Raw genomic sequence first — 24,089 nt, 5'->3', positions numbered from 1 at the left:
TTCCCCCCATGTCTTAAGAGTAATCTGGCCAAGTTTGAAGTCTGTAGCATTAAATCTGTAGGACGAGTTCGATCAAATGCAAGGCGTGGAATCGGTCAAAAATGGCACCAAAATGCACTTTCCATCCAAAATGGCCGCCTTCCTGTGGACGTGGGACCATGGCGGCATGAGACTTTTTTGTGCGTCTGGGCATGATGAATGAGTGTACCCAATTTCGTCGCCCCACGCTAAACTAACCCCAATGCGGGGACCATTTTTAAGCATTATAGGGGGCGCTACAGAGTCAATGAGCTACTCCCCAAAATTTCAAGAGTTTTCCAGCAACTTTGGCAAAGAATAAGAAAGAAAGAAAGAATAACTCTTACAGATACAGTTTCGCTGCTCGGTCCCTACTAATCTCTGCAAACGAACGCACAAAGTAAAGCAGCCAAGAAAAGGGAATATTTGTTTTAAGGAGGGAAAAATGTCAGTAAGCTCTGAGCTTCTCCGTTTATTACAGAGTAACACAGTAAACACTCTCCTGGAGAGACAATTTCACCCCGTCCTCATGTCCAGGGGTGTCAAATACTGTCATTTTGCTGAAAAAGCTCTTAGAAACGCACACGGTGTCCTTCTCCATCAGGACTCTATGCACCACCCGTGGTGTCGCTGAACAGTGAGCAAACACTGGGAGTTTACCTGCTTTATGAGGAAGAACTGCACTCTTTAATCACCAAAAGGGTTCAAAAGGAGCTTTAATCCGGCGTTTTGTCCAACATTACGGAGAAATAGTGCACGTAATAGCTCTTAGTGCATTCTGCTGCTTTCTCTGAAAGTTTGGGAGGTTTTACATTTAAGATAAGGAGACTGATTCAGCCACAGCGATACTGGACATAATATAATAGTGAGAACGCTTTAAGGCATTCTCACTATTAAGTTCCTGTTTCTCTTTATTATTATTATTCCGCCAGTTTTCGGCACCTAACTACGCCTGCATACTTTCAGCTATTTCTACAATTTTGGTATCAAAACGTTCAGCTCTTTCAGCAGATTCCAACTATCATTTTTGGTGTTTTTAACTTTTACACTTTTTAAGATATTCAACTTTTATTCAAATGTTTCCATCATTCAAATGAATGGAAACTTCTTTCAGCTCTTCCAAATCATCTCCCTCTTTCCAACCCAACTACTCCTGCATGCTTTCAGCTAGAGACAACATTCAAACTTTAAATGGGTCACAAGATATTCAGCTATTACCAATTGTTTCAGCTTTTTCAAATCTTCAGCCAATTTTGAAATATGACAGTTTAAAAAACATGAACATTTTGCTCCTTCTTGATTTTTATGAATGAGCACACAGTTGAGTGCGTACTGATAAGTTTCAAATTTTTCAGGTTTTTTTTAAACAAATGCCTCTAACTTTCATACAGTTTAACTTAGAGAAACAAATTATAACTTAAAATGTAGGAAAATTGTCCTCTTTCAGCCAATGTAACTACTAAAGAGCTCACATTTACAGAATTTCAGCTATGAGCCTTGAACCGAGATCAACCTCTCAAATTCTCTAACTCCAATGTTAAGTTTGGTAGTACACATAAATCACAAAATTCCTTCAACCAACACCTCAGCAACAGTTTTTACTGCTAAACTTGAACTATTTTCAGCTTTTTTAGCATGGTCAGCTATCCCCATTCAGCTCATAAGCATTCTCACTGCTGTTTCACAGGAACTTTCTAGTTCTGTTAAACATTTATTATGTCAGATTCAGCTTTGAGTTTAACAGCTCAAATTCGTTCAAGTTGATGAGTTGATCAAATACTTTTTTCTGATTTTACACCAAGAATCTGAACCCGAGAACAGACTGAACGCTGATGATGTTTATGTTTATGTTTATGCATTTAGCAGACGCGTTTATCCAAAGCGACTTACATTTGAAAAATATATAACATTACAGCTAATATCAAAGCTAACATTACAGCTAATATCAAAGCTAACATTACAGCTAATATCAAAGCTAACATTACAGCTAATATCAAAGCTAACATTACAGCTAATATCAAAGCTAACATTACAGCTAATATCAAAGCTAACATTAGAGCTAATATCAAAGCTAACATTACAGCTGATATCAAAGCTAACATTACAGCTAATATCAAAGCTAACATTACAGCTAACGTCAAAGCTAACGTTACAGCTAATATCAAAGCTAACATTACAGCTAATATCAAAGCTAACATTACAGCTAATATCAAAGCTAACATTACAGCTAATGTCAAAGCTAACATTACAGCTAATGACAAAGCTAACATTACAGCTAATGTCAAAGCTAACATTACAGCTAATGTCAAAGCTAACATAACAGCTAATGACAAAGCTAACATTACAGCTAATATCAAAGCTAATATTACAGCTAATGTCAAAGCTAACATTACAGCTAATATCAAAGCTAACATCACAGCTAATGTCAAAGCTAACATCAAAGCTAACAATAAGCTACAAAGAAGGAAGTACAGAGTAAGTACAGGATAGGAGAAGCATTTATGATATTCAAGGACGCCCCTGATGATGATTAAAATACGACCAAAAACTACATTTTTACACTTTATTTGGGTTTTACAAGTTGTTTTCAGTCATATTCTGTGTGTGACCGCAAGCTATCATATCTCATCATTCTTTGCCCTCCTTGCTTGTGTAAAAGGTTTATTCTTCATACTATCAAGACTTATTTCTTTCCAATAATTCCCCTTTTTACTGTTTTGTTTAAGTGTTTTGGTTTGCAGCACCAATCATGAAAAATCTGTACAATATCAAGGCTTAAACATTGCTGCATACCAACGTTTTGCATGATGTGACCGTCACAACATTCATGTTTAACGCCCAGAAATAAGGAGGAGGGCAGTTCTCTCACTTCTCTGCTGTAACTTTAAAAGAATAATTTGGGTTTGTCGCCCTTTAAAAAAAACATAAAACGTTCCTCTTCCCTGTTTTATGGGGGAATAACAGATAATTACATCCTTCCTTACTGATATTAAGGACATTCTCTGACAGACGATCTTGATTTAACTTGATATCCAGCAGCTCAAAGCCTCTGATTTTCTGTTGGGGCTTCAGAAAGCCGTCCACGTCTCCTCGGCCCTTGTGTTCATCCTCTCTTTTACTGCCAGTGCAACGGCTCCTCCCATCTCTGATCTGTCCATCGCTTCTTTCCTTTCATTCCACTCCTTTGTTTCCACATTTTTCCTGGGAACTCATCTGTTTCAGTCTTTAGATAATGTGCCCTTTCAGACACGGAGGTAATTCTCAACACTCTCGGCCGCTAATGAAATTGCACCAGAGCAGTAATATTTCTTTTCTTGGTACCGACGTCGTTTGCTTGATGTTCAGCAAATTCAATCATTTCCAAATGAGACGTCCATGTTATAAAGCAGCGCACCGACACGAGTTTAAAGCTGAGCGGTGAGTATCTCTGAGGCAGCGAGTGTCACATCATTACAACACATCCGTCCCCTTTAAAAGGCAGGATGTTAGATTTGACTTAGAAAGAAGAAACGACGGGTCGGAGAGGCTTTTAACTTCATTACTTTTATTTCCGGTTAACCGTTTCTGTGATTTAATGTTTATTTCACTGAATCGACTCGTAGAAACCAACCGGCTTCCATGAGCATGTCTTGATTTTGTTCGAATGTAATCATTTTTTACTCGAGTGCTAATTCTTAATAAAAATCATTAAATGGGTTTAAACCCCTTCATTTACTTATAGAGATAAGTTCCAGAGCGTGTTGGTTAGTTTCACTGTCATTAACTCTGTTTTAATGTATTTCCCCACATAGAGTGGCTGCAATATGAGATTAATTACTGACTAATGAACTGTAGGCTCTATTTAATCCTGCAGTAACAGTCATCATGTCATTATTGAAGACGATGTGGGCACTCACAGCCACTGCCATGCATTGGCAGCCATGTGTGTGGTTGTAACGTGCCAACAAAATAAAACTGATGCTGTAGAAGGTAAGCGATTGCTCTGTAAGAGTACGAGTTATGAAGATGGTGGTAAGGCCTATCCTAAGGGGGCGGACACCCTTTTATAAAATGCAAGCTGGATAGAACGAAGGAGTTGACAGATTAAACTTACTTTATGTAAAAACAGAAATAAGAAGTCACCTCGTTATCCAGCACAGTGACCGCCGAAGATCTTTGGATGTGGACCAAAGTTCCCATCTGGTAGCTTTAAAAAGGGAAGCTTCAGATTAGGGATGCACCGATACTATTCTATTATATATTTGTATATAGCGAATGTTTATTCACTATTTTTATTTTATTTTATTTTATTTCATTTCATTTTATTTTATTCTATTTGCTTTCTTTTTACTTTAATTGTTTTCATATCTTTTACTGTATTCTGCTGCAACACAACAATTTCCCAAATTGGGATGAATAAAGTATCTATCTATTCATCCATCCATCTATCTATCTATCCATCCATCCATCCATCCATCCATCCATCCATCCATCCATCCATCCATCCATCCATCCATCCATCGTACTCGTTAAAGTTAACCGATACCATTCCACCAATTTATTGCATAAAGACTGCGATCAGCGGGTGGCTTGTCATTCTTGTTGTATTTTTTTTAGATTGGCGGCTCGGGGAGATGCCGAGCTAATCAGGAACAGTGTGGTTAGGCTAGTGAGACCGAAACCTTCCAATTCATTGCATTTTTTGTGGTAGAAGTATCGGCATCGGTAAGTACTCAGATCCAAGTGTCTATGATACGAAATTAAATTAACACCCGCCAAATGCGGGTGAAAGTTATTTTTGGCTTGTATTAAAAAAAAATCACTAGCCGGCTTGGCCGATGATAAATGAGGAACTTTACCATCTATTTCGCGGGACGCGCAATTATTATATACAGTCTATGCGCAGTTTCCATGGGAACGTATCCGCCGAGGCTGCCGTACTAGGGGAGCGGGCGTGGGTCACTCTTGGTTTGGAAATACGATAGACGCCGGTACAAATACAAATACAGACGCAAACACTAACAAAATGTGGCGATGGTTGGGACAGCCGGCCGTGAAGAGAAAAGATTTGCCTGCCAAAGGAAGGGAGGAGGATGATATGGAACCTCACGAAACAAAAAAAAGGAAATTTAACTGTAAATGGCTAACTGGTCGTGAGTGGCTCGTGTATGATCACGAAAACAACGTAATGTTCTGTCAGGATTGCTGAATGTATGCTGAAGAAAAACACAAAACGAATCATTTTGTGGCAGGAACTAATCATTTCAAAGTAGAGGCGGTAAAGGATCATGAGAGTGCCCGAATGAGTAATGAAATGTGAGAATAAGTTTAATTATTGTAATTATTTTGATTGGATATACATTCCCAATTTCACTGTAAAATGAATTTAAAGCTTTAGTTGATAAATTGATCAAATGAATTCAGTGGCTCTCATCTGTCTTTTTTCCACGGAAAAATATGTGGCTGGTGGAGATTCTGATTGGCTGGTAACTTCAGAAACTTACTAGCCACATTGGCTGGTCATCAAAAAAGTTAATTTAGAGCCCTGGTCGTATCGTATCGGTTTGAAAAAAGCGGTATCGCTGCATCCCTACTTCAGATTCTTGATCTGTAATCTCTGGTAACGCTGATGACTAATTCCATATCGCAGCATTATTAATTTCCATCATTCCCTGAGTCCTGCAGGTGGATCTACCGTCAGATAACTCTGCTGCTCCTTTTCTTTACGTCTGTCTCACTTCTTCTCCCCGTTAATAAGAAAAAGACAGAAATCAAATGAAATCCTGACCTTCTCCCCCCCTCAGGTAAATTCACCTGCATCGAGGCTCGTTTCCACCTGGAGCGTCAGATGGGGTACTACCTGATCCAGATGTACATCCCCTCTCTGCTCATCGTGATCCTGTCCTGGGTTTCCTTCTGGATCAACATGGACGCCGCTCCGGCCCGGGTGGGTCTGGGCATCACCACCGTGCTGACCATGACCACGCAGAGCTCCGGTTCCAGAGCCTCCCTGCCCAAGGTGCCAGCCGATCAAACGTCTAACCCTTCCTGTTTCAGCAGCCCATGAAATGTAGAGTTTATGTGTGTGCAGGGCCGGCCCAAGCCTTGATGGGGCCTTAAGCAGAATTTCATTTGGGGCCCCCCTACCATCACCTCAGCTCCAGATGCCTCATTATTCCACAGGCTGCACTGTCCTGTGTGTAACGGACCCACAATCATTAGCATTATTTGTAATCATCTTACAGTATACAGGTGTCATTCTTGTTTTTAACCTTAAAGGGAGAGCAAACTCATAAATATGGTTTAATTAACTTCTACATAAAGAGTGATGTATAAGTATGTCTCATTAATTTAACTATTTGAAAGTAACATCAGCAGGCTGGAGACTGCATTTATAGTAAACACGTTAAATAGTTTAATTTCTTTCAGATGTGCAATGGTGTGCAAAATGTTCAAAATACAAAATAGAATCAAATGGCATTCACATTATCTTACAGAAAATAAAGTTGTAATCAAAATTAAATACTTAAATAATAAATACAATACTTAAATAATTTTGCCCAACGGTGGCAGCAGCCAACAGGAGGCATAAATTAACCTATTATTAGTATTTTGTTAAAATAAAAATAAAAATTTCTGGTGTAAAACAATTTCGTTTAAATTATTCAATGTTATTTTAATTTCATGTATATATTTACTTTTTTGTCACAACGTCTCGGTGCTCTCTGGGGCCCCCTGGTGGCGTGGGGGCCCTAAGCGACCGCATAGTTGGCATATGCCTTGAGGCCGGCTCTGTGTGTGTGTCTGAAACAAACCACAGGAAAGGACAAAGTGGACATGGAGAGGGATTAAATAAAAGATGAGGGAAAGGCGAACCATGAATAAAAAAAGATGTGAGGCACAGAAAACATGGTTCCTCGATTAATTAGTGATGGAGTGGAGGGAAGACGAGAGGCAGACTGATGGAGGGATGATCTGACGAAACAGGAAATCCAAGAAAACAAACTTCTCCTGCAGGGGCTTCACAGATTAAAGGGGAAACGGTCGTAGTTTGTAAGATTATGTTAAACTGTAATCCACACACACTTGGGGCTTCGCTCTAAGAGGGATTCCTCTGCAGCTCAGAATGATGCTCACAGCGAGGTGGCATCAGGCCGAGTGACGCCACCTCAGCTCGCTGCTGCTCAGCTCGTCCATCAGACGCCACACGGGACGCCACAGAGGAGGGACACAATTGAGACGTTGCTTCAAACTTTTAAAGTTGGATCACTGAAAGGAAACAGAAATGCTCTCCTCCCTGCTTAGTGCGTTTATCTTCTTAGAAACCAGATCCAAACCAGGTTCAAACCAGATCCAAACCAGGTTCAAACCAGATCCAAACCAGGTTCAAACCAGATCCAAACCGGGTTCAAATCGGGTTCAAAACAGGTCCAAACCGGGTCCAAATCGGGTTCAAAACAGGTCCAAACCGGGTCCAAATCAGATTCAAACTAGGTTCAAACCAGGTTCAAACCGGGTCCAAACCGGGTTCAAATCGGGTTCAAAACAGGTCCAAACCAGTTCCACACCAGTTCCACACCAGGTCCACACCAGTTCCACACCAGTTCCACACCAGTTCCACACCAGGTCCACACCAGGTCCAAACCAAGTCCAAACCAGGTCCAAACCAGTTCCACACCAGTTCCACACCAGGTCCACACCAGGTCCAAACCAAGTCCAAACCAGGTCCAAACCAGTTCCACACCAGTTCCACACCAGGTCCACACCAGGTCCACACCAGTTCCACACCAGTTCCACACCAGTTCTCAGCAGCTTGGGAGGTGGAGGTCACTGGGAGAATCAGTGCTTCCACAGCCAGGCTGCTGCTCAGCGCTGTGTGTTTATATAAAAGATGTGAAGTCATAGTTTAATTGGATTTTAAAAGGCTTATTGTGGGTTTCCTGCGCGTCACAGAGGAGGCGGATCTCTCTCTCAGGCTGCACGGCCTAATTCCAGTGGAGAGGGAGAGTTGTAATGACCGGCCGGGGTGAATGGACTTAAATAACAGCACTTGGCGGGCAGATAGCTATCAGACAATGATCCTACCAGACTTCACTTAGTGCTTCTTGATAAGGAAAGTCCTCACCCTGCGCCTCGTATTTAATACCAAACAACGAGCTGTTGACATTTGGGTGCAGATTATGTTTCTTGTGTTGTTTTTCTGGCCATCCCTGGATGTAAGTTAGACTTATTAATGCACCCAGAGCATCATGAACCTGTGACCTTAGCACATTTCCACAGTGTGTGTTAGTTGCATGTGTCTCTAACTCTGCGAGTATCTGCGCTTATCAAATCAAATTTATTTGTAGCACATTTCATGTACAAAACAATTCAAAGTGCTTCACATGAAATAAAAGCATTGCAGCAGGGAGTGGAAGAAGCATTAAAAATACATAAAAGAATATAAAGAGAAAATAATTTAAATTGATTTAAAAACGAGGAACAGTCCAGATAAATTAAAAGATATCGTTTAGCACCGCACCAACCTGACCCTTTCAGATAAAAGCAGCTAATCAAAGAAATAAGACTCTTTTCCCCCCAGACTGTTTCCCCATCTGGGGTCCCAACGCCTCAGAAAATTAATCCAAAAGTAGCGTATAGCTTTTAGCATTTAGTTTTATTTTAAATGTGCTGCCATATGAATGAAAGTGCCATAACATTTGTTGTGCAAACACACTTTTAACATCAGCATCTTTCTGTAGTTTTTATGTAGAAGCCTCGCTCCACTGTCTGTTTCCTTGAATGACTTGCTGCTATCAGTTGTGTGTTTTGCCTTTAAGTGATATTTTAGACTGGAACTACTACGCTGAGAAGACAATTCAACTTGGCTGTAAATGCAGGAGTTTTTAAAAAAAAATATTTTGAAATACGTGCTTTTATGTTGAAACAAGTAAAACAGGAAGTAGCGCCGGTTAGCGCCGGTTAGCTCCGTGAGCTTCACACCTGTAGCGGTGATGTTAGCTGCTAGTTTATCTTTATTTTATTCCTCCATGCTTCGTGGTGTTTGCTGTAACTGTGTGAATGTGATGCATTCAACAGACTTTTACAATAATAAAAGTGCTGCCACGCACAGCATGTTGGAGCAGATAAACAGCTGATAAACAGCTAATAAACAGCAGATAAACAGCAGATAAGCAGCCGATAAACAGCTGATAAACAGCATATAAACAGGCTGATAAACAGCAGATAAGCAGCCGATAAACAGCTGATAAACAGCCGATAAACAGGTGATAAACAGGTGATAAACAGCAGATAAACAGCTGATAAACAGGTGATAAACAGCAGATAAACAGGCTGATAAACAGCAGATAAGCAGCCGATAAACAGCAGATAAACAGCTGATAAACAGCAGATAAACAGCAGATAAACAGCTGATAAACATCTGATAAACAGCTGATAAACAGCCGATAAACAGCTGATAAACAGCTGATAAACAGGTGATAAACAGCTGATAAACAGGTGATAAACAGCAGATAAACAGCTGATAAACAGCTGATAAACAGCAGATAAACAGCCGATAAACAGCCGATAAACAGCAGATAAACAGCTGATAAACAGCTGATAAACAGCTGATAAACAGCTGATAAGCAGCCGATAAACAGCTGATAAACAGCCGATAAACAGCCGATAAACAGGTGATAAACAGCAGATAAACAGCTGATAAACAGCTGATAAACAGCAGATAAACAGCTGATAAACAGCCGATAAACAGCCGATAAACAGGTGATAAACAGCAGATAAACAGCTGATAAACAGCTGATAAACAGCTGATAAGCAGCCAAAAAAAAGCGAGAAACAGGCGACAAACATCTGAGAAACAGCTGAAAAAAAGCCGATAAAAAGCAGGTAAAAAGCAGATAAACAGCTCACAGTCCCGCTTTAATTAATATTTATAAAAAAAAGTAATATTTTTTTTTTCCACAACGTTTACGATTCAAAGCCGCAGAAATGTAACATTTTTAATAAATCATTCTTTTAAATGTTTTCAGAATTATATTGCAAATTTATCTCACCTTCATATTTAATTAATAAAGACATTAGTATCCCTGAATGACTAAATTATCCCCTGAAATGTTGTTTTTTTAATTAGAAATGTTATTATTCAGGCCGGTTTCCAGTAGAGTTGCCTTCATCCAGAGAGAATAAAACCTTGGGACGTCTTTGTGCTGCTTTATTAATCAACAGTTAGCGATGTAAGCACGCGGCCTGCAGCCGCCTGACGCCTTCTGCTCTCCACCCGCAGGTGTCCTACGTGAAAGCCATCGATATCTGGATGGCCGTCTGTCTGCTGTTCGTGTTCTCGGCCTTGCTGGAGTACGCCGCCGTCAACTTCATCGCCCGCCAACATAAGGAGCTGCTGCGCTTCAGGCGGAGGCGACGACACATGAAGGTGAGTGGCTCCCACGCGGCCGCGATACCATCTAACATTAGCATTCACATTTCCATTTGTTTTCCTTATCTGTCCACGCCTGTCCTCTCTGTCGCTGTCACCACGGCAACCGGCTGAAGTTACGAGTTAGATTCTATCTGCCCGACGAAGCCGATTCTGAGTGATCAAACTTCATAATAATTACAGAGATAATACTAAATGAAAACAAAGGTGAATGCTGATCAGTTCAGCTCATTACATTCTGGTTTTCACCGGAAAGAAAGATGCAAAAAGGAGCTCAGGAGCTGAGAAATAAACCCATCAGTCTGTGTTCCAGGGTCAAAATGTAGTCAAATGTCTTCTCTGACCGCCCGAAATGGATGGAGACTAGTTCAGATACTACAGCTATCAGTCAGTGGGGTCACATGGCTCTGAAAGGATCGGATTATTGGCTAAATTACAATCAGACTGAGTTGAGCAAGGGTTAATGCGGATTTACAGTTGACGCGTCGCTCACGGCACAGCCGACCCGTGACGTCAAAATGGCGTTTCAGGCCTGGCGCTTGCCTTGAAAAGACGGCGCAGCGCGTTGTCGTGCACCAGTCGATTTTTGTAACTTGGCGGCACCGAGAACGAAAAACCGGATGGACAGTTGTGAGACCGGCTCAGTCAGGAGGTGCGTTTGTACAGGCAGCTGTACGAAACTGCAGGGAAACAGCACAGGGAGCAACGTAAACTCCCAAAACTGGTGCACAGAGATGGGCAGAACTTTGGGGAAAGAGGGAGAGTTCTTCTTCTTCATGTTGTATTTGTAGTTTGTTGTTGTAATCATAGTGAGATATTCAGGATGAGCATGTTTTTTGTGCTGGTTTTTGCCCTTTTTTAATTAAAAACCGATCCATTGTGCCTGCATCTCGCGCTGGCTAAAGGAGCTAGCGTGCACTGCGGTCAAGTGTGACGGTGGTTTAAGCGGGCTGCGTTGCCAGGTTTAACAGTGTGCCCCCTTTAGGAAACACCATTAAGCCTTAATTAATACTTAATAAAAATACTTAATACTGTGCAGTATTAGCTGTATGTTATTTGAAAAAATGTATTGTTATTGTTACTATATTGTTATAAGCTACTATGCGAGTGCGAGCCGCCAATTAAAGCTTGAGGAGCCGCATGTGGCTCGCGAGCCGCGTAATGAGTATCTCTGAATTAAGGCTTAATGGTGTTTCCTAAAGGGGGCACACTGTTAAACCTGGGAACACAGCCCGCTTAAACCACCTCACACCTGACCGCAGAGCAAGCTAGCTCCTTTAGCCAGCGCGAGATGCAGGCACAATGGATCGGTTTTTAATTAAAAAAGGGCAAAAAGCAGCACAAAAACCATGCTCATCCTGAATGTCTCACTATGATTACAACAACAAACTACAAATACAACATGAAGAAAGTCGAGCACATGCACGCCAGCTTCTGCTCATCCCAGTATTAAGGTAAATGTGGTCTGAATTGAAAATGTATTGGCTGTGTTGTTTCTTTTTTTGTAGAAATGCATATTTGCAAAAGGGGACTTTAGTATGTTGTGGTGAAAGTGGCTCTTCCCTTGATTTTGCTGCCAATGTGGCTCTTGTGAAAAAAATAGTGAGTATCACTGCTCTAGATGACCTCCTTAGGTTATATAGATGCTATCCTCAAATTTTCTCAGTAGGACCTCAGAATGTCCCAAGTGTCAATTTTTCACCCCTAAAGTTTAACACAGATTTAAAATCTTTTGTGCTTCTCAAAATCTGAAGCAGTGTATTGGATCACTACGCCACCGAGTATCTGGAATGACACTTTGTTTGTTTCTAAGTAAACTAGAAATACTGGTCCTCACTTTGTGGGTGGTTTTCCGCGGTCCTCACTCAGCTATAAGTGCAAGAATGTGTGTGTGTGTGTGTGTGTGATCTTTGCAGCCGGTGACCATGCATGAGTGCTTCCCACAGCGTGTCGTGTGTTTTGGTGTGTTTTGGCGTTGAAGGGCATGTGTTCAGGCCCGCTGTGACTCCAGCTGCCTGATTGATTCTGACGTGTTTTATAGTGTGTGAGCATGGATCACGTGTTCCTGTATTTGTGAGGACCTCTTGTGTCCTCACAAGGCCGGTAACGTTGGTTTTTATAACAGAGTGCTTTGATTTAAATTCATCTTGACTGACTGAATTCGGAGCAAATGTTTTTTTTTTTCACACAGATCAGCTAAAGGCCTTGGTATGCGTCTCCGTCGCTATCCGTCAATCCAACTTCGTGGTCACGCAGAGGCTGTTAAACCTTTCGAAGTTCTCCGTCGGGATGATGGATACGCAAGGCAGTTCACCTCCCGATCAGTAGGCGGCGCTACGCTAGACGACCCAATCTCTAGATGTCTATTGTGAAAGTCATTGATTGATTGTTCACCTTCCGGCTCCGTTCCATCTGTTGATGTTGAAATGCAAATAATTTTGACCAAATGTTGACCGGCACACAGTAAACTCTTTCAGAAATGGCGGTGTTGTCATCTAAAGTCTAAGTTTGAGTTTTATGTCGGCAGACGTCGTCATCCTCGCTTGTGCAAGAGCCCCAAACCAAGATGCAGAATTCCTGATATAAGCTCAGTAAGGGAGTGTGGCAGGAAAGTGGGGAAATATGACAATAAAAAACTCTATTAATCCATAATCTCATTGTTGCTACCCCCCAATCCCCTGAGCCCTGACGGCAGGTGAAGCGGAGGATTAGCAGCCCAGCTGCTGCTGCACTTTCGGGGCAGTCGGATACAAAACCCTGAGCAGGAAGGAGGTCCACGGGCTCAGGGTTGACCCACATCTGGCACGGCCAACCTTTGGCACGGTTTCCCTCTCACACGTTTGATTTCTGCTCAGGATGGGAGCTCAGGCGTCGCTGTTGCATCATAATGACAGCGCTGGTCTGTTCCGCTGAGGTCAGCTGACGGCCTTTGAGTTTCAGAGGAATCCCTACAAGTGATTTCTTAAGATCCTATAACAAAATATGTAAATCCAGTTTGTCAGTTTCTTACATGACACGATTGTTTTGGACTTTCTCTGCTCGTCACAGCGTGAGATTCATCCAGGAGACAATGGCTGTGTTGGAAACCACATACTACATACTACATACTACATACTACATACTGTATACTACATACTGTATACTACATACTGCATACTACATACTGCATACTGCATACTACATACTGCATACTACATACTACATACTGCATACTACATACTGCATACTGCATACTACATACTGTATACTACATACTGCATACTGCATACTACATACTGCATACTACATACTGCATACTGCATACTACATACTGCATACTGTATACTACATACTGCATACTGCATACTACATACTGCATACTACATACTGCATACTGCATACTACATACTGCATACTACATACTGCATACTGCATACTACATACTGCATACTGCATACTACATACTGTATACTACATACTGCATACTACATACTACATACTGCATACTACATACTGTATACTACATACTGTATACTATATACTACATACTGCATACTACATACTACACACTACATACTACATACTACATACCGCATACTACATACCGCATACTACATACCGCATACTACATACTACATACCGCATACTACATACCGCATACTACATACTGCATACTACATACTGCATACTACATACTGCATACTACATACCGCATACTACATACTACATACTGCATACTGCATACCGCATACTACATACTACATACTACATACCGCATACTACATACTGCATACTACATACCGCATACTACATACTGCATACTACATACCGCATACTACATACCGCATACTACATACTGCATACTACATACTGCATACTGCATACTACATACTACATACTGCATACTGCATACTGCATACCACATACCGCATACTACATACTACATACTGCATACTACATACTGCATACTGCATACTACATACTGCATACCACATCCCGCATACTACATACCACATACTACATACTGCATACTACATACTGCATACTGCATACTACATACTGCATACCGCATACTACATACTGCATACTGCATACTACATACTACATACTGCATACTACATACTGCATACTGCATACTACATACTGCATACTGCATACTACATACTGCATACTACATACTGCATACTGCATACTACATACTGCATACTGCATACTGCATACTACATACTACATACTGCATACCACATACTGCATACTACATACTGCATACTACATACTGCATACCGCATACTACATACTGCATACTACATACCGCATACTACATACTACATACTACATACTGCATACCTCATACTGCATACTACATACTGCATACTACATACTACATACTGCATACTACATACTGCATACTACATACTGCATACCGCATACTACATACTGCATACTACATACTACATACTGCATACCTCATACTGCATACTACATACTGCATACTACATACCACATACTGCATACTACATACTGCATACCACATACCGCATACTGCATACTACATACCGCAAACCGCATACTACATACTACATACCACATACTGCATACCTCATACTGCATACTACATACTGCATACTGCATACTACATACTGCATACTACATACTGCATACTACATACTACATACTGCATACTACATACTACATACTACATAATGCATACTACATACTACATACTGCATACCTCATACTACATACTGCATACTACATACTACATACTGCATACTACATACTACATAATTCATACTACATACTACATACTGCATACTGCATACTACATACCGCATACTGCATACTACATACTACATAATGCATACTACATACTGCATACTGCATACTACATACTACATACTGCATACTCATCGATCAGACAGTATGCAGAGCGTTTACCCACAATGCATTTCGCTCCTGCCCGAGCTGAAATCAGCCGGCCTGAAGCTGATTTCTCTTAAGCTCTAAACTCTGTAAACTTTAGCAACATTTGAAACATTTTCAGGTGAGAAAGTAGTCGTTTAGATCCCCAACGTGTTGAAAACCTGACAAAATACCGGCTGTTTACAATTTTGTTCCCACGAATTCGGCGCTACTAAAGCTAGCCGCAGTGAGCAACGCACTTCCTGTTATTTTCACAAAATAAAATACCCGTTGCCTTTTATCATAGGGAAAGCCATTACCATACAATTGGTGCTTTTGTTTTGAAAACAGGAAGTGAACCTACCCTCGTTGTAGCTAGCTTGAAACTGCTGTTTTGACAGGAAATGACGATCGGCGACGTCACGTTACGTTGCATCTTGGGTAGTTTGAGTATGAGTAGTAACCTCATGATATATACCCAACATTTAGGAGAATCTAGTATGCATCCGGGAACTTCTCGCTTAGTAGGAGAAGTATGCTGTTTGGAACACAGCCATTTTTTATCAACAACATCCAACTTCTTAGGAAAACCAGCTGCTTCAACTTTTACACACTGGAGCCTTGGATGTTAAAAAATGAACTTTGATTATTCAGTCGATTTGAATAAAAGCAACAACAAATGTCATGAAAGCAGATTAAGTTCCATCCCAGCAGATATGATCCAGGTGGAGAGAAAGTATTCGATAGAAAACTACGGTGGCTGAGAGAGTTCAAGCCACTCTAACTTCAGAAATCTTGTGCAGACAAACGACTACATCGTAAAAAACTCAGAGCAAAATGCAAATATAAGCACTGATAGAGTTTTATTATGCACCAAAACCACAGCTAAATGAAACTATTTTCCTTTTCCTTTTTTTGTTTGGAACTGAAAAATCAATGCTGGCAAAACATTTTGAGGAATGTTTCAGTTCCTGAAAAGCATCTAGAGAAGATATTCTGTCGAAGCAGCTGGAAGGCGATGCGTTTTCCTGACAAGTTAGTCCCGGATTCTGTTTTAATCTGTGAAGAATCGATTCACAACTAAAAAAATCATCTCAAAGCAATTAAAGATGCAATCCAAGTAAATCCAATGATTTTACTGCATCTAATCCAATCAAATCAAAGTCATTAAAATCTAAATTAATCTAATTTATATAGTGTGAAAAAACAGCAGCGGATCCGATCTTCTCTTCGGTTTAATCCTGAACAGAGACGATGCAAAAACCCGCTTTTAAGGGAAAGAAACAGAGAGAAAATAGTTTTATATTGTTGTTGCTCATCTGACTGCAGCTGTATCACATGTTGGATTAAACTGACATGTTTAACATGACAGTTCTGAGGCCAGGATCGTGTAATGTGTCTCTCTCCTTGTTTCTTCTTCTTCAGTTTGCTCAGCATGATAATGAGAGTTACTGAGATGTGAGGAAAGGAGTCGGCGAGCAGTGTCACGCCGTTAAACACCAAAGGTTTCAGCTAACTACTACTTCTTTATTTATAAAGCACTTTAAAACAACAGCAGCTGTACAGACGAAAATCAATAAACATGCAAAATATGGAAAAGACGACGGAAACAATAAAACACGATGACAGAAGTGAGAGCAAAAGTCTCAACATGTGTTAAAAGCCAAAGAATAGCCAAGACCAAGGCTGTGTTCGGAACCGCATACTTCTCCTACTACTCATACTAACTTTCTGAGTTAGTAAGCGAGTTTGAGTAAGCGAGAAGTTCCCGGATGTATACTAGATTCTCCTAAATGTTGGGTATGCATCATGAAGTTACTACTCAAACTACCCAAGATGCAACGTAACGTGACGTCACCGATCGTCATTTCCTGTCAAAACGTCAGTTTCAAGCTAGCTACAACGAGGGTAGGTTCACTTCCTGTTTTCAAAACAAAAGCACCAATTGTATGGTAATGGCTTTCCCTATGATAAAAGGCAACGGGTATTTTATTTTGTGAAAATAACAGGAAGTGCGTTGCTCAGTGCGGCTAGCTTTAGTAGCGCCGAATTCGTGGGAACAACATTGTAAACAGACGGTATTTTGTCAGGTTTTCAACACGTTGGGGATCTAAACGACTACTTTCTCTCCTGAAAATGTTTCAAATGTTGCTAAAGTTTACAGAGTTTAGAGCTTAAGGGAAATCAGCTTCAGGCCGGCTGATTTCGGCTCGGGCAGGAGCGAGATGCATTGTGGGTAAACGCTCTGCATACTGTCTGATCAATGAGTAGGCAGTATGTAGTATGTAGTATGCAGTATGGAAGTATGCAGTATGTAGTATGCAGTATGGAAGTATGTGGTTTCGAACACAGCCCATGTAAACTTTTAAAAACAAATAAAAGAATCTTAAAATTCCCTAAAATGCACGGGCAGCCGGTGGAGAGAAGCCAGGAATAGGGGTGATTTCTCTGCTGTTTGTGGTATTTTCAGTGTGTTTCCCTGTTTGCATTCCTTATTAATTTTCTGCAGCACAAGTGTTTTCCATTTGCACGGCTGTGAGGATTATAAACTTTACCAGCGGGAAGTAGAAATCAATCCCCTGGAAACCGATGACATGCCGGACTGCCCGGCAGTGTCAACAGAATTGATTTTCACAGTGTATCTTACCTCCATTTGCATCGGCGTGTGATTTGTTGACGGGTAATTACTCGGAAAAGATTAACCTGACCCAGCACCAGGCGTCAATGGGGAAAAGGCACAATTCTTAGTTTGGTTTTTTTTTTTAAAGGAAAAAAAACAGCATCGGCCCCAGAAAAGTGGCATGAAAATCAGAAATGGTTCAGAATGCACTTCAGTTCATGTACTTTTTACCAGTTATCATTGCAGCAAGTGCCAACAGGTGACAACAGGGGCCAACAGGGGCCAACAGGGGCCAATAGGGGCCAATAGGGGCCAATAGGTGCCAAAAGGGGCCAAAAGGGGCCAACAGGGGCCAACATGGGGCCAACAGGTGCCAACATGGGGCCAACAGGTGCCAACAGGGGCCAACATGGGGCCAACAGGTGCCAACATGGGGCCAACAGGTGCCAACATGGGGCCAACAGGTGACAACATGGGGCCAGCAGGTGCCAACATGGGGCCAACAGGTGCCAACATGGGGCCAACAGGTGACAACATGGGGCCAATAGGTGCCAACATGGGGCCAACAGGTGACAACATGGGGCCAACAGGTGCCAACATGGGGCCAACAGGTGCCAACATGGGGCCAACAGGTGCCAACATGGGGCCAACAGGTGCCAACAGGGGACAACAGGGGTCAACAGGGGCCAACAGGTGCCAACAGGTGCCAACAGGTGCCAACATGGGGCCAACAGGTGCCAACAGGTGCCAACATGGGGCCAACAGGTGCCAACAGGTGCCAACAGGGGCCAACAGGTGACAACAGGGGCCAACAGGTGCCAACAGGGGCCAAAAGGGGCCAACAGGGGCCAACATGGGGCCAACAGGTGCCAACATGGGGCCAACAGGTGCCAACAGGTGCCAACAGGTGCCAACAGGTGCCAACATGGGGCCAACAGGTGCCAACATGGGGCCAACAGGTGCCAACAGGTGCCAACATGGGGCCAACAGGTGCCAACAGGTGCCAACATGGGGCCAACAGGTGCCAACATGGGGCCAACATGGGGCCAACAGGTGCCAACATGGGGCCAACAGGTGCCAACAGGTGCCAACATGGGGCCAACAGGTGCCAACAGGGGCCAACAGGTGCCAACAGGTGCCAACATGGGGCCAACAGGTGCCAACATGTGCCAACATGGGGCCAACAGGTGCCAACAGGGGCCAACAGGTGCCAACAGGTGCCAACATGGGGCCAACAGGTGCCAACAGGTGCCAACATGGGGCCAACAGGTGCCAACAGGTGCCAACAGGTGCCAACATGGGGCCAACATGGGGCCAACAGGTGCCAACAGGTGCCAACAATAAATAAATTAACGGTTGATAACAAAAATAAAACTTAGCTTTACTACAGCGCTGAACCAGGATTATTTGGTTGAAAGTCTACTCTGCCATCATCAAGGGAATCTATGCGTCTACAATACAAAGCTGCAGCTTCATTAGCATCTCTTTAGTATTTCTGTTGAAACAGGTTAGTTCATTTTGGTGGAAAAAGGGCCTAAAAAAACAAAACTTTGAACTAAAAAAGTATCGTTGAAATTTCAGCTAAATCCTTCATAAAATGTAATAACCAACCAGCCATGTAAAATAACCAAAATTACTTCTTCTATACTATTCATCTTTAATGCGGTTCAGATGAGGATTACTAATACTTTGTACATATATTTTTATTATTTTATATTTTATATTTTATTATATTTTCTGTTTTATTGCACCAAACAGACCAGGCCAAATTCCTTGTGATGTGAAAATTACTTGGCAATAAAATATTTTCTGATTCTGATTAGACGTGGTTTTGGCAGATAAAAAAAGGTTAAAGCTGTGGGAATACAACGGGGTGGCCACAGAGCTCACAGAGCCCTCATCTGAGCCTGTCGTCCTCCACGAGCTGCCACTTAGTTTCTCATTATTCAACCTGAGCTGCTCTAAAAACACCTGTAACTGGCTGAAGCAATTTAAAACAGGTTCAGTAGGTGCAGACGTAATTTTTCAAAGAGCCGTTGCTCCACAACGCCTGAAAAAGATGCCCTTATGCAGCTATAAGAAGTGGAAAGGATTAGGAAGCTCCAGCAGATATGAGGGATTATGATTCTGATTACACTGCAGGCATTTAGCAGGCGCTGTTATCCAAAGCAACTTATGAGCGAGGAGCACAATAAAGGGTTCAGTGTCTCGCCCAAGGATGCTCGGACATGCAGAATGTGGAAGGTCAGGATGGAACCTTCAGACTGAATAACAACGGCTTTACCTCCTGGGGTACGAGTCGAGCTCTGCTGTTAACCGACAGTGAAGCTCGTCTCTTTGTTTTTACCGTCTCTAAAAAAGGAAAACCGGTCGGTCTCTTTGTTTTTACCGTCTCTAAAAAAGGAAAACCGGTCGGTCTCTTTGTTTTTACCGTCTCTAAAAAAGGAAAACCGGTCGGTCTCTTTGTTTTTACGTCTCTAAAAAAGGAAAACCGGTCGGTCTCTTTGTTTTTACCGTCTCTAAAAAAGGAAAACCGGTCGGTCTCTTTGTTTTTACCGTCTCTAAAAAAGGAAAACCGGTCGGTCTCTTTGTTTTTACCGTCTCTAAAAAAGGAAAACCGGTCGGTCTCTTTGTTTTTACGTCTCTAAAAAAGGAAAACCGGTCGGTCTCTTTGTTTTTACGTCTCTAAAAAAGGAAAACCGGTCGGTCTCTTTGTTTTTACCGTCTCTAAAAAAGGAAAACCGGTCGGTCTCTTTGTTTTTACGTCTCTAAAAAAGGAAAACCTGTCGGTCTCTTTGTTTTTACCGTCTCTAAAAAAGGAAAACCGGTCGGTCTCTTTGTTTTTACCGTCTCTAAAGAAGGAAAACCGGTCGGTCTCTTTGTTTTTACCGTCTCTAAAAAAGGAAAACCGGTCGGTCTCTTTGTTTTTACGTCTCTAAAAAAGGAAAACCGGTCGGTCTCTTTGTTTTTACCGTCTCTAAAGAAGGAAAACCGGTCGGTCTCTTTGTTTTTACCGTCTCTAAAAAAGGAAAACCGGTCGGTCTCTTTGTTTTTACCGTCTCTAAAAAAGGAAAACCTGTCGGTCTCTTTGTTTTTACCGTCTCTAAAGAAGGAAAACCGGTCGGTCTCTTTGTTTTTACCGTCTCTAAAGAAGGAAAACCGGTCGGTCTCTTTGTTTTTACCGTCTCTAAAAAAGGAAAACCGGTCGGTCTCTTTGTTTTTACGTCTCTAAAAAAGGAAAACCGGTCGGTCTCTTTGTTTTTACGTCTCTAAAAAAGGAAAACCGGTCGGTCTCTTTGTTTTTACGTCTCTAAAAAAGGAAAACCTGTCGGTCTCTTTGTTTTTACGTCTCTAAAAAAGGAAAACCGGTCGGTCTCTTTGTTTTTACGTCTCTAAAAAAGGAAAACCGGTCGGTCTCTTTGTTTTTACCGTCTCTAAAAAAGGAAAACCGGTCGGTCTCTTTGTTTTTACGTCTCTAAAAAAGGAAAACCGGTCGGTCTCTTTGTTTTTACCGTCTCTAAAAAAGGAAAACCGGTCGGTCTCTTTGTTTTTACCGTCTCTAGAAAAGGAAAACCGGTCGGTCTCTTTGTTTTTACCGTCTCTAGAAAAGGAAAACCGGTCGGTGTGTGGACGGTGGAACCTGGAGCCCCTCAGCAGGCTGGTTTTAATGTGCCGGAGGCCCGCAGTGAGCTGAAGCCTGACTGATGGGCCTCCAGGAGCCGTAATGGAGGCTCACATTAGACTCACATTAGAAGGACTGACCGGAGACGTTAATTAAGAATGTGTGACGACCAGGAACTGCGCCTCAGTGTTTTCACCACATTCAGGATTAATGACGAAGATCTTATTGAGCGGGCTCATAGTTTTAATATAGTTTTCTTTAATTGCACTTCAAATATAATGAGAAGCTGAATTTACAGTTTTAAATGATTTCTCCATTTACACAAACTTCTGAATGAAATCCTGCCTCATATTTCTGGGTTTTCTTAGAGTTCTGAGGCAGAGAAACTCCTCACAGTGGGGTCACATGGCACTGAAAGGATCGGATTATTGGCTAAATTACAATCAGACTGAGTTATTAAGTGCATGTAGACACCTTAATCTGACTAAGAACTGGATCGGATCGGATTAAGACCCCGAGATAACTGGGTTGAAAGTCACTCTAAACCTGCTTGTAGACGCTGAAGCACGTGGTGAATCAGACTTTGCGTTGATTCACCACGTGCTTCAGCGTCTATAAGCAGGTTTAGAGTGACTTTCAACCCAGTTATCTCGGGGTCTGAATCCCATCCCGAGTAGTAAAGCTAACTTTTATTTTTGTTATCAACAGTTCTTGGTTAGGTTTAGGCGACAGAGGAAAATTGTTCTTGGTGAAGCCCCAGTTTACATGGAAAAACAACACAACACATTAATCTCCACATTTTTCACTGAAACTGTGGGGACAAAACAATGGCAAAACTAAAACTAAAATCAATTAGCTAGAAAACTAAAGACTAAACAGGAACTAAACACCAAGGCATGAGAAACTAAATCATGATAAAACACAAAACTAATAACTAAAAACATGGCGCAAAACCCCATGTTCATGACAAATGTCCACCTTTTTCACAGAAACTGTGGAGCCTTCTCCATCACCTGTGATTGAAGCTTAACCCAATGAAGGAGAAGCTTTCCGGTTGGACTTATTACCTCCGCCAAGGAGGTTATGCGATCGCCCGAGTTTGTCTGGATGTTCGTTCGTCTGTTCGTGCTGCAATATTGCGACCTGCCACAAGGTGGCGCGACCTCAAGGTGCCAAAGCCAGACAGAATGCATAGTGCGCGGATTTACTTGCACGGCAAGCCAGTGTGCATAACTGCATATAGCTTAATAATAACAGCGAACACTGCTTCCCGACAGAACACTGCGTCCCCACAAAACATTATAATAATAATAATAATATTAATAATAATTAATAACGGCGAACACTGCTGTTCAATAATGAATAGGGAGAAGGGAATGCCTCTTCTGCTGACAGCGCCAAAGAACAAGTAGCCCACATCAGGAACGTATGTCCATACATGGCTCGCTATCCACAGGTAGGTTGGCGGTTGGCGGAGGTCTGCACTCTCTGAGTGCATTTCTAGTTTCAAATGTTTTTGGGGAAACATTCTGAAATTTGCTTACACTTTCCTCTTAGCATGTATGTTTTAAAAGGACACGTTTTGACAGGTGAAAATGCTTTAACTCGAATGTCTACATGCACTTAATAACTCAGTCTGATTGTAATTTAGCCAATAATCCGATCCTTTCAGGGCCATGTGACCCCGCTGAGTGAGTTACAGTAGGGTCAGTCTAACCCTTGCATGTAATGCAGTGACACTTTGTGGGATTTCCAGTTCAAACGGTGCATTGGGATCAGATTTATCGCTGATATTTACACCTGCTTGCTTCTTCAGATCTAGGCTAAAAACCTACTTATTTAGGATTGCTTTTATTGCAGTAGTATGATGACACTTTTATCTTATTTTATCTCATTCGATTTTGTTGTATTTTATTGCTTTGACTGTTCTTTTATTGTTTTTACTTCTTCTTCTCTTTATTTATTACCTGCTGGAAAGCACTTTGGTACATCGGATCGTCTGTAAAGGGTAGGATAAAAGAATGAAGTACATTTACATTTTATGGAAACCATGATGGTTGGCACACATCTGCAGGTTTGCACTGATTGCACGGCGTATGGGATCAGGACAGCGTTTCCATAAAGGGAATTCTTTGCTTCCATCATTGCAGCGGCGGTGATGAGCAGCTCTGAGGTGCAGTTGGAAGTCTCTATGATTCGAGTGAACAATGTCCCTGAGGGCTTTGTGGCCTTTATATGAAACTGTTGTGATGCGTGCACGCCGCCTGGAAAGTGCACTTTGTGGCACCCGAGTGCTCCAAAGGAGAGGAAAGCAAAGAGGTCTGTGATATCCAGCAGCAAATATTCCAGTTTTCCAGGAGGCTGTGGGAGCAGATAAAACCTGTCTGATTAGCCCGGTTTGCTCGGCTGAAAGCGGCCGACGTGTGATGCAGAATTCATGCTTGGGTGCTGCCGTCTCTGCCTGGACGTGCAGCCGCTGGTGCACTTCAGCTCGTATTTCAGAGCCGAACCTGTCGCTGCAATGCAGGTACCTGCAG

At 42.0% G+C, this 24,089-nt stretch overlaps 1 protein-coding gene across 1 annotated transcript in view; it reads left to right on the top strand.

The window, feature by feature from the left end:
* The window catches only part of glra1 (glycine receptor, alpha 1), a 209,729-nt gene that overhangs the window by 170,098 nt on the left and 15,542 nt on the right, over positions 1–24,089 (top strand). Inside the window, exons 7-8 of the mRNA XM_075482019.1 lie at positions 5,802–6,016; positions 10,280–10,426. Coding sequence (XP_075338134.1) covers positions 5,802–6,016; positions 10,280–10,426 — 362 coding nt within the window. The remainder of the gene's footprint in view (positions 1–5,801; positions 6,017–10,279; positions 10,427–24,089) is intronic.

The sequence above is a fragment of the Odontesthes bonariensis genome, chromosome 13, assembly GCF_027942865.1.
Source record: "Odontesthes bonariensis isolate fOdoBon6 chromosome 13, fOdoBon6.hap1, whole genome shotgun sequence".
NCBI classification, from domain to species: Eukaryota; Metazoa; Chordata; class Actinopteri; order Atheriniformes; family Atherinopsidae; genus Odontesthes; species Odontesthes bonariensis.
This window is presented reverse-complemented; position numbering and strand designations above follow the sequence as displayed.